The sequence below is a fragment of the Babylonia areolata genome, chromosome 24, assembly GCF_041734735.1.
Source record: "Babylonia areolata isolate BAREFJ2019XMU chromosome 24, ASM4173473v1, whole genome shotgun sequence".
NCBI lineage: Eukaryota > Metazoa > Mollusca > Gastropoda > Neogastropoda > Buccinidae > Babylonia > Babylonia areolata.
Genome location: NC_134899.1, coordinates 29,101,621 through 29,112,987, shown reverse-complemented (window position 1 = coordinate 29,112,987; position 11,367 = coordinate 29,101,621). Strand labels below are relative to the sequence as shown.

The 11,367-nt window shown below is 45.6% G+C and overlaps 1 protein-coding gene across 8 annotated transcripts in view; it reads right to left on the bottom strand.

Annotated features, from left to right (window-relative positions):
- Positions 1 to 412: 412 nt before the first annotated feature.
- The window catches only part of LOC143299246 (tripartite motif-containing protein 2-like), a 72,348-nt gene continuing 61,393 nt past the window's right edge, over positions 413 to 11,367 (bottom strand). For all 8 annotated transcript variants that reach the window (XM_076612462.1, XM_076612459.1, XM_076612460.1 and 5 more), the window contains 6 exons: positions 5,663 to 7,108; positions 4,515 to 4,778; positions 3,802 to 3,984; positions 2,454 to 2,687; positions 1,538 to 1,678; positions 413 to 1,068 (listed from right to left, as the gene is read on the bottom strand). In XM_076612462.1, the coding sequence (XP_076468577.1) occupies positions 916 to 1,068; positions 1,538 to 1,678; positions 2,454 to 2,687; positions 3,802 to 3,984; positions 4,515 to 4,778; positions 5,663 to 7,066 (2,379 nt within the window). In that variant the 5' untranslated portion in view covers positions 7,067 to 7,108 and the 3' untranslated portion in view covers positions 413 to 915. The remainder of the gene's footprint in view (positions 1,069 to 1,537; positions 1,679 to 2,453; positions 2,688 to 3,801; positions 3,985 to 4,514; positions 4,779 to 5,662; positions 7,109 to 11,367) is intronic.

Sequence of the window (11,367 nt, the reverse complement as noted above, 5' to 3'; positions counted from 1 at the left end):
ACAGACAAAGAGACAAAGGGCAAGGCAGTGAAGACACGTTGATGCATGGATATTATGCTTCATGTCCCAAAAAGACAAACTGGAAAGGGGCAGAGAACGCAATGTTATTTCATGTCTGTTCATTGGTGTAACTGGTGATACAATGAAAAGGGCGCGGGGAGCGCAAGGGGTGGGGGTTGTATGGAGAAAAAACATTTCAGGCACGCTAACAGAAAGACTGAAACATTAAAAAGCTCTGTGTGTGTGTGTGTGTGTGTGTGTGTGTGTGTGTGTGTGTGTGTGTGTGTGTGTGTGTCTGTGTGTGTTCAGTAGTATTTGTGTGTGTGTGTGTGTGTGTGTGTGTGTGTGTGTGTGTGTGTGTGTGTGTGTGTCTTGTGTGTGTGTGTGTGTGTCACGTGTGTGTGTGTGTGTGTGTGTGTGTGTGTGTTAGTGCGTGCACGTGTGTGTGTGTGTGTGGGTGTGTGTGTGTGTGTGTGTGCAGAACGTGATACTGTGGTTTTGACAGCTCATATTCAAATTCGGCTCACTGCAGGTACTTGCAGAGTTCAACACGGTGGTTTAATCGTTCGCACAGGTAGGCCTCGTCACTCTGATCTCATTGCACCCAGTCTATGTACACCTCAATACGACAATCATACTGCATGTACTGCCCATACAAAAATGTCAACATGCATAAATTCCACTGACAGGTCAAGGCCTTCATGCAGATGTATGTGGTAATTACATTTCTACTGCAGTTGGTTGGGGTATACGTTCAGACGCAGGTGCTTGCATGTTACAAGTACGGATGTGTGTTTTGACGTGGAGACTAGTAGTGGTTTTTCACTGCAGGTTGGAAACATGTAGAACTTGACGCAGTGTGGTTGTTCTGTTTCCACTGTAGATGGCAGTGATGTACCTGTGCAGACGTGGTCTTCACTGCAGGTATTTGTAGAACTTGAGGCAGTGGTTGCCCGAGTCGGCTACCACCACCTGTCCGTCCGAGGTGATGCCCAGCCCCTGGGGTCCGTACAGCGGCTCTGCTGCCGTGTTCACGTACGACAGGAACGAGCCCGTGGCGTCAAACACCTGCAATCATGGGATCACATATACAGGTGCGCAAACACATGCACACACACACACACACACACACACACACACACACAAACATACATGCTCGCACAGAAACACACACAGACACACAAGCACACACAAGCACACACAGCACACAAAGACAAACATACACACAGAGTTGCATAATGACCACTTTATCGATTGACACTTTAATGACTTGATGTTCACATTACAAAAAAGCACAAAAACATGCTATGCAGTCACACAGGTTAAATAAATGAAATAAAAAAAAATATTTCAAAGGTGCAGCTGTTGCCAAACTGCATTTAGGAAGATTTCTTATTGTAATCTGAACGTGCGCCATACCTCGCTAAACAAACAACAGCAAAACAAAAATAAGGAAAAAAAACAAACAAAAAAAAAAAACGATCCTGCGTTTTTGAAAGTTTATTCCAAGTGTGATGAGTTTTGAAACAGTGTGTACCTGAATTCTGGAGTTGCCCCAGTCGGCCACAAGTATATGACCTTTCGGGTCCACAGCCACCCCGGTGGGAGCGTTGAACTGACCGTTACCCTCCCCATGGGAACCGAAGCTGAAGAGGAACGACCCTTCACTGTCAAACACCTGAAAAAAGAGTAAAGAGTGGTAATTCTCTCCATTCACAACCAGTCAAGCTGTTTATGCGACCGATTCAGCTAGCACAAAGGCAAATAAAAGGTACTTTGGAACAAACCCAGGCACCACCAAAATGGAAGCACCTGAAAAAGTCTTCACAGCTTTAAACATGTGCACTATCAACAAGTGTGGCTGGATAAATTTAAGACAAACATGCGTGGAACTTTGGTTTGTGTGTAATATTCCACGTGACCACAGTACACATGGCACAAAAGACTCACTCTATTCCACATTCTAATAATTTGAAAAAGACATTTGTGAGTTACTGTTATGGTGCTCAATCAAACACATGTGCGCGAGACGCACGCGCGCATGCTAACACACGCACATAAAGTTTTATCGGTCTGTCTGTCTCGTATGTCAACTCTATCTGTCACTGTATAAATGTCAGCATGCTGCTCTGGTACATAATGTGTCAGACTCATGCACATATTCGCGCACGTGTGTGTGTGGTTGCGTGTGTGTGTATGTGTGTGTGTTTGCGCTCACGCGTGCGTGTATCTGTGTCTGTGTGTGTGCGTATATGTGTGTGTGTGTGCATATGTGCGTGTGTACGTGCGCGCGCGCATGTGTGTGCGTGCGTGTGTGTGTGTGTGTGTGTGTGTGTGTGTGTGTGTGTGTGTGTGTGTGTGTGTGTGTGTGTGTGTGTGTGTGTGTGTGTGTGTGATATTGTCGTTGCTGTTGCTGGGCCCAGCTGTGGACGTAACAGCACGCCCCCACTCACCTTGACGCAGTGGTTGTGGAAGTCGGACACGATGATGTCGTTGTTGGAGGTGATGGCGGCATAATGGGGGCCGGCGAACTGAAAATCCTCGTTGCCCCTGGAGCCGAACTTGTGCAGCAGCTTGCCGTTGTTCTGGAAGACCAGCACAGCGCTGGCCTTGTTGTCCACCACGATGATGTGGCCGTTGTTGTCAACCGCCACGCCCTTGGGGCCTTGCAGTCGGCCTGTGCCGATCTGTGAGAACACACAGGCGTGGTGTGGAGAGGGGGGCGTGGGAGGGGGTCACGCGTGCGCTATGTTGTTCCGTAGACTCACGGCTGTCTCGGGTTTTTCGTTTATGGAGCGGATTGTTGCGTGTATTTTGTGTGTGTGGTTTTTTGGTGTTTTTTTTTCTCTCGTTTTTTTCCCCCATTCATCCAAGAAGTTCTGTGTTTTTTTAAATCTAGGTTGTAACAATATCCCAAGAAACTAACAAAGCTGATGCTATAGTTGACTCACTTTCGCCATCTCAATTTTGGATGTAACCAAGTCCCAGTAAATCAAGTTAGTACCATAGCTGGCAAACCTGCCCCGTCTCCTTTTCACTTCTGGCAAGGTGGGTTTTTTTTGTGTGTGTATGTAGTGTTTCGTTAAACTGTGATTCATGTGGATGGATACATTTTGAGCGTGAATTAACTTGTAATATTTATGTGTGTATATTTCTATTTCAGTTACAATGGCCTTATCTTGTTACATCGCTTTACGCTTTATATATATGTATATACAAAGAGAGAGAGAGAGAGAGAGAGAGAGAGAGACTCGGGGAGAGAGAGACTCGGAGAGAGAGAGAGACATAGACAGAGACAGAGAGAGAACGTGTGTATTTTATGTATCAGTAAAATCGTTCTACAAAATGTGCACGCAAATGTGCCTGGAACAAAATTAATGTGTAATGTGTGCATTCTTTGTATGAAAATCTATACGAACATGGGAACTTTCAGTTCACTTTTTACACAAGTTTATTAAAATCAAAACTTCAGCAAATATAACAACAGTATTGATTATCAATAACAATAATAATTTACCTCTTGTGCAACACTGTTTTAGTTTCCATGCCTTTGTTTAACGACTACAACGGATTTTTTCGGGGTATTTTGTGTCACAGACTGATGTAGTGCAACAGCGAATTTTCTGAATAAAATAAAAACATCTGATACTAAATTATCACCTGCGGCAGTGCAGCACTCTCACCTGGCTGAGGAATTCTCTGTCATATAACAGCATGTTTCCAGAACAACGACAGAAACAACAACTACAAACAAAACAATCTCACAAATTTTCACCTGGAACAAACCCCCCCAGTGCTCACCTTGTTGAGGTACTTGCCGTCCGGGGCGAAGACACTGATCCACTTGTTGTCGTAGTCAGCCACCAGGTAGTTCCCGTTGAGGGTGACGGCCACCCCTGTGGGCCTCTGGATCTTCCCAGCCACCCGCCCGGCCGATCCGAACCGTAACCGGCACTCCCCCGTGTTGGCAAACACCTGTACTACCTGCGGTGGTCAGAAACACTTCCATATGAACATAAAACAACAAAAAACCAAACAAACAAGTGAACACCAACACCAAAAACACAATGCGAACAACCACGAGGATGGGGACAAAAAAAGAAAGAAAAGACAGACACTAGATATGACAACGATTCTTTATCTTATAACATTAACAGTACTGGCTCAAATATTTGTTGAACTTTTCAAGAAATTGCTTCGTTGCTATACAAATATTAAAAAGAGAGAGAGACAGACAGAGAGATGGACAGAAAGACCTTGTGTATGGAGTAGGGAGATGGGGCAACGGAGAAAAAGGAAGACGAAGAGAAAATAACACTACATAACTAGAACTGTATTCTTGATCGAAAAACAACAACAAAAAGAATAACACTACATAAACTACATAACTGGGTTTGTAATCGTGATCGAAAAACAAGAAGAAGCTCAAAAACAAAAACAAAACGACAAGCAAACAAAATAACACACAAAAGCACACACCCCGCCCTTTTCACACACCGCACACACAAACCCACCTGATTGTTGCTGTCGGCCACAAGCACCCGTCCACTGGTGCAGCACAGCCCTTGGGGATTGGTGAACTCCCCCTTGTTGCGCCCTTTGACCCCGACCTTAAAGAGGAGGTCGTCCTCGATGGGATTGGACTTGCGGTTGGTGGATCCGTGGGAGCGGGAGCTGGAGGGCCGCTTTGTACCCTTCTGCTTGACGGCCGTGGTGCGGGGGATCTTGGAGGTCCCTCCCAGGGAGTCCGCCTCTTCCCCGCCCGCCACGCACTTCACCTGTGGTGTGTGTGTGTGTGTGTGTGTGTGTGTGTGTGTGTGAGATAGCGATTATTATCGTCACTGTTATTATTATTATTGATACTTATATAGTGCCCATCTTCGGTCAAAGATCAAACACAAAGCGCTTTAAGAGCGAAGAACAGAGGTAGTCACGGGCACAGACAGGGACAGACACAGTCACACACACATGAACGCAAACACGAACACAGACAAGGACGCGCGCGCACACACAACAACACATACACGCAAACACGCGCTCGCTCGGGACATCACTCAGAGTTAAATGCTGTTTTTCAGTCTTCTCAATCCAGCGTCTTCCAAAAGCCGTACAATATGACAACAGCTCGTCTGTTCAGAAACCGTTATCTGACACAAGTTCTGAAAGGTTGTCTGGTTGATCAATGGCTTCATGGCCACAGACATGAACACTGCATGGGGCTAAAGAAAAGATCTGTACATTGGTTTTAAAATCCCTGCTGGACGCTGTGTGTATTGTATTCTTTGGTTCGAGCATAAATAATTAATCATTGGGTCAAACTCCTACACAGACGAAGATAAAAGAAAACAAGAGAGACAGAAAGAGCAGGACGTATTACATTATAACTGATATTATATGTCACGATCTGAATACCATATACATATTACTGTTTACTTTCCGAGACTGAGTGGGGTATCCTCCTTCCAAGATGGACATAGAAAAGCGACACTCATTCATAAACGATAGCTGAACTGAAGACAAAAAGTAAATGCGGGCGAAACAGGCGTTGTGAACGTCTAGGATATGGATAACTGAAACCACCCTTGGAAGCCAAAGACAACAATAACTGAAACCACCGCTGGAAATCAAAGACAACGATAACTCTGGTCACTCTTCACTTTACCTTGAACGGGGATCCTTTGATATGCTGGTCGAACAGCATCAGGTCCAACGTGTACCGACCCTCCTCCTTCAGCGTGTACGTGACGTCGTAGGTCCCGTTCCTGTTGTCCGTTACAGTGGGCAGGACCTTGGTGTCCGACCCGTCAGGCGTCAGGAAAGCCGTCACTGGGGCGTAGCCACACTTCACCAGCTCACCACTGCGGTCCTTGGTCGTCACGGTCACCACACACGGGCGACCGGCGCTGCATTGTCTTAAGCCCTCGCCAGATGCGATCGTTTCGTAGGCCACCGCACCGTTCGTGCGGAGCGCCCCCGAACTGCTGAGCGCTTTCTTCACGCTTTGCAGGGAGACGTCGTCAAAGAACAGGAAGTCGTTCTGCTCCGGGAGGAACTGCAGCTTGTGCATAGCCAGCTCCTCCAGCTTCTGGGCCATCTCCTTTTTCACCAGCAGGATCTCCGTCTCGTTGCCGTGCTCCAAGGACTCGGCCGTGAAGTCGCAGGAGCTCTGCATCTTGTCCAGGAAAGATTCCAGAGCGTCCTTCTGCTCGTCCAACACGCCCTGCTTGGAGGAGCAGGCGTCAGCCAGCTCTACCATAAGTGAGGCTTTCCGCTCGTCCATCATCTTGGACAGCTCGTTGAAGGCGTTGGAGATCTGCTGCTCCACATCTTGGGATCGTTTCTGCAAGGCTTTGCTGACGTCGGTGACGAGGGACAGGGAATGTTCCACGAGGGGCACCTGCTCCCTGACTTGCGTGATCAGCTTGAGCAGCTCGCACTTCTGCTGCTCGATGGCGTCCGTCAGGCAGATGTTGGTGTGGCCGATGTGTTCGATGTCCGTGCAGTCTGCACACACCGCCGTCTCGCACTCGGTGCAGTAGTACTGCAGGGCGTTGCCGAAGTGGCTGGGGCAGACCAGGTGAGGCGTTTCGTCACTGTCCGTGGTGCCGGACACCTGGTCCATCCCCACCACCGTGTGCGCCACCTCCTCCTCCCCCACCGCCCCGCTAGCCTCCACTCCCTCCATGTCACAGTGGCTGTCCGTGCACACCTCGCACAGAAATAGGTCACAGTCCAGACACTTGGATACGGCGCGCGCGTCCTCGATTTCACAAGAGCCGCTCGTGCACAACACGCTCTGAGCCTGAGCGGACACTACGTCCATCAAATTGGTGATGAAGAAGTTGGTCTGCAGCCCCGCTACGCCTTCCAAGGGCAGGATGGAGGTCTGGCGACACACGGGGCACGTGACGGCCAGGCTGTGGGCAGGTACATAGGAGGCCAGGCAGTTCTGGCAAAAGGTGTGCAGGCAGGGCAGCACCTTGGGGCGGCGGTAACGGCCCAGGCAGATCCCGCAGCTCAGCAGTTCACGGTTGATCTGGCGCACGACGGGAGAGCGGTTCGCCATGGCTGAGCTTGTGGTCTTTGCTGTTGTCTACCCCCACTCAACCTGAAGAAGAAAAAGACAAACAAAGATGTTAAACTGGTGCGATTTATGGAACATGTGGTTGCACATGCGGAAGCAGGACTATTTTTCCCGTCAGGCCTGACAAGCTTTGACATTCACATTTGCATTTACTTCTGCTTCTCAGATCAGATTTTGAGCTACTCAAAGACAAGACGAGTCGAACATAAGGCATCAATTCAACATGAAGATTAATTCATAAACAGGAAAAACAACAACAACAACAAAATTTATACACAAATGCAAACATGAAGTTGATTTCGGTCAATATGTCACGTTCATAGCACGCACACTCCATAGATACTTCCCCTCTCTCTAACCTCCTCCCTCCACTCTCCTCTCTCACTTCAGGCTAAAACAAAGCCGCGACGAAATAAGAATAGAACAAAGAAGATTAAACATTTTGAAAAAAAGAGAGAAAAAAAAATCCAAAGTTGGCAGCTGACGTATTTGTATCGATTATCTCTCCACAACAGTTCAACAAAGGACAAAAGAGATAAAAATAAAAAATTTAAAAAAATAAAAAAAAATAAAAAAAAATGTGGAGGAAAAAGGGAACGCACAAAAACGATTAAAAACGTGCTTAACGAACAGTCAGACAGAGCGCATGACTCGAGTCTGGCGGTTAGCCAATCAAAAACACAATCACTTTAGTGACATCTGTCTGGGTCTGTTTGGTCGGAACAATGCGTTCCAAATGCATCGCCTGTCTGCCTGAAGTTGAGTGGAAAACGCTCGTTGTCAGGCAAGCTGATAATAATATTCAGCGGGTACTGTTTATCCGTGGAATGTGTTGCCATGACTAATTTTTTTTTTTTAATGTGTTGGCCACAAGCCGAAAGTTACTGAATATAAGAATGTTTTAGATACGAGATGCACAAAAAACAAATAAGGTAGCGTGAAAGCATGGACATAAAAACTGGTATGAAATCAACCATAATATAGTCATAACAACATAGATATAGGACACACACACACACACACACACACACACACACACACACACACACACACACACACACGGTTAGAAAGGTATGATTTTCATCACGCTCAAAATGTATCCATCCACCTGATTTTCAAATATTATACATTCACGAATAAGGAAGTTCTGGTAAAACATGTACATCTAAACTAAATAGAAACAATTCGAGGCAGGTGATGTGGGAGACAGAAAAATGAAATGAACTAAACTGATTAAATGTAAGTTTTTCTGGGTAAAGAGTAAGCAAGACAATGCTTTTTTCCCACCCAGCCATCTAATGGGAACGAAAAGAAAGAGAGAGAAAACACAGAGACAGAAGAGAGGAGGGGCTGGGCTAGGGGCAGGGAGGTGGGCTGTGGAGCACAAGATGAAGGGGAAACAAGGCAAATGGTTTATTTAACTGGGCTCTGTGCCCATGGCAAAGGGAACAGTAACAGGAAGACAAAGCTTTGGGACGACAAGTCGTTTCTTTTTGGCCGGGAAGAGAGACACAGACAGACAGACAGAAACTGAACAAGGGTGAGAGAGAGTGAGACAAAGAGACGCTAAGAGAGAGAGAGAGAGAGAGAGAGAGAGAGAGAGAGAGAGAGAGAGAGAGAGAGAGAGACTGAGACAGAGACAGAGAGACAGGGAGAGACAGAGAGAGAGAGAGAGAACAACGCCATTTAAACCAGCGCCAGTGAATTCGCTGATGTGACAGAATAGCGTTTGGACGTTTTAATCGGCGGCTGACTGCGCCCATATCCAAATATTCATTTTATTTCATTTTCTAAAACAGACTTCCAAACCATATTATTTTTACCTACTGTTCACATAAACGTGAAAGGTATTTTGTGTTTGCCTTCTGTCTGGATCTCGTCAAAGTAATTCTAAGTCTCACGCCCCCCTTCCCTCCCTTCTCTCTCGCGCTGACTGTCTGTCTGTATAGTTCTTTGTGCAAACAAAATGTCGGGTTCGTTTACCTGTTTCACATTTCCAACAAACATTTGTTTGAAGGCAACAAAGACCCTAAATGTGACCCTTTGCTTTTTAAGTGACACTAATCCTATGACTCAATTCCTACTTTTGCTTCTTCCTTTCTGTCTGTCCCTCGTTAAAATGATAATACCCTGGATTGTTATTCAATACATAACTTGACAGATTTTGAGGACATGTTTTTACGTGGTACTTTGGTGGATAAGGATGGAGGAGAAGGTGGTGGTGTAGTGTCGGGGGTCATAGCTGACGGGAAAAGGGAGCAAGGGGCTGGGGATACAGTCTGAAATCAACCATAATATAGTCATAACAAGATAATCATAGGATCTCCTGAACACACAAAACACACCACACACCGTTAGATGAGAGATTTTAACAAGCTCAAAATTTTCTCGGGGTACATACCTGATTTTCAATTATTAAATCATTACCGGAATAAGAACGTGTCTGTGTTAACTGGTGCTTTCTTCTAATTTTATAACCATAGACGTGCATAGAAAAAAATAAATAATAAACTAAAAAAATTATGGAAATAAGCGGCGCAAGGCAATCCACCAGCCGTGCTAATGGAACAAAGAAGAGAGAGAAAACAACAGACAGAAAGAGAGACATGGGGCTAGCAGTCGACGGGCTATGGAAGCACGAAATCAACAAAAAAAATGGTTTATTCTAACTGCTTAAGTGCCCACATACAACATGATTTAACAAATTAAAAAAAAAAGCTTACGAAAGACGATCTATATCGGAAAAGAACACAAACAACAACAGAAAACAAACAAGTGAGAGAAAGACAAAGAGCAATACAAAACTCAAAGACTAGAATGTATGAATTAGATGATCGAGGAGAAGAGGATGAGGATAAAGAGATGACAAAAAAAAAAACGATGGCTGCGATGTAAGTGCACACAGAGCGCAGGACAGAAAATGCAACGCCACTTTAAAAGGCGACGCAGCTGACCCTGGATGAGTACGATCTAGCAGTTGGACAATTTAAATCGGTGACATGCGCCCATTATCTCCAAATGTTCATTTTTTCACTTTCACGCCTTGCAATCCTGAATTTTTCCTCTTGTTCATAAATCGTGAGTATTTGAGCTGGCTTTCCTGTCACGATCCGTTCAAATGGATTTACAATCACACGGGCCCCTTTCCTCACTGTTCCCGGCAATGGCTTATGTCTGGTCTTTTTTTTCTTTTTGTCAAACAAATATGTGGGTTTCGTTTCCTCCTGTTTCGACATTCAAACAAAAGATTCCGTTGAATGGCAGCCTGACCCTTAAATGTACCTCTGTTGACATAATCTTAAAGGACGATAATCTTATGATCTATTCCTTTTGCTTTGCTTCTCTTTCCTTTCCATGTTGTGCTCCTAAATATACATACGTGGTTTGTATTCGAATACTATAACTGAACAATTTTGAAGGCTTTTTGAACGGGTCTTTTGGTGGGTAAGGGAGGAGAAAGGTGGTGGGTGGAAGCTGTCGGGGGACAATCTGGTGGTAGATAAAGGGAGCATGGGTGTGGTGGGTGATAGTCCCTGTATTAACCATGCGTTGTGTGTAACTAGTAGTGAGTGTTGTGTGTGGTGTGGTCTGTCTGACCCTCTGTCACTTCAGCGACGCGTTAGAAAGGTATGATTTTCATCACGCTCAAAATGTATCCATCCACCTGATTTTCAAATATTATACATTCACGAATAAGGAAGTTCTGGTAAAACATGTACATCTAAACTAAATAGAAACAATTCGAGGCAGGTGATGTGGGAGACAGAAAAATGAAATGAACTAAACTGATTAAATGTAAGTTTTTCTGGGTAAAGAGTAAGCAAGACAATGCTTTTTTCCCACCCAGCCATCTAATGGGAACGAAAAGAAAGAGAGAGAAAACACAGAGACAGAAGAGAGGAGGGGCTGGGCTAGGGGCAGGGAGGTGGGCTGTGGAGCACAAGATGAAGGGGAAACAAGGCAAATGGTTTATTTAACTGGGCTCTGTGCCCATGGCATAGGGCACAGTAACAGGAAGACAAAGCTTTGGGACGACAAGTCGTTTCTTTTTGGCCGGGAAGAGAGACACAGACAGACAGACAGAAACTGAACAAGGGTGAGAGAGAGTGAGACAAAGAGACGCTAAGAGAGAGAGAGACAGAGACAGAGACAGAGAGACAGGGAGAGACAGAGAGAGAGAGAGAGAGAGAACAACGCCATTTAAACCAGCGCCAGTGAATTCGCTGATGTGACAGAATAGCGTTTGGACGTTTTAATCGGCGGCTGACTGCGCCCATATCCAA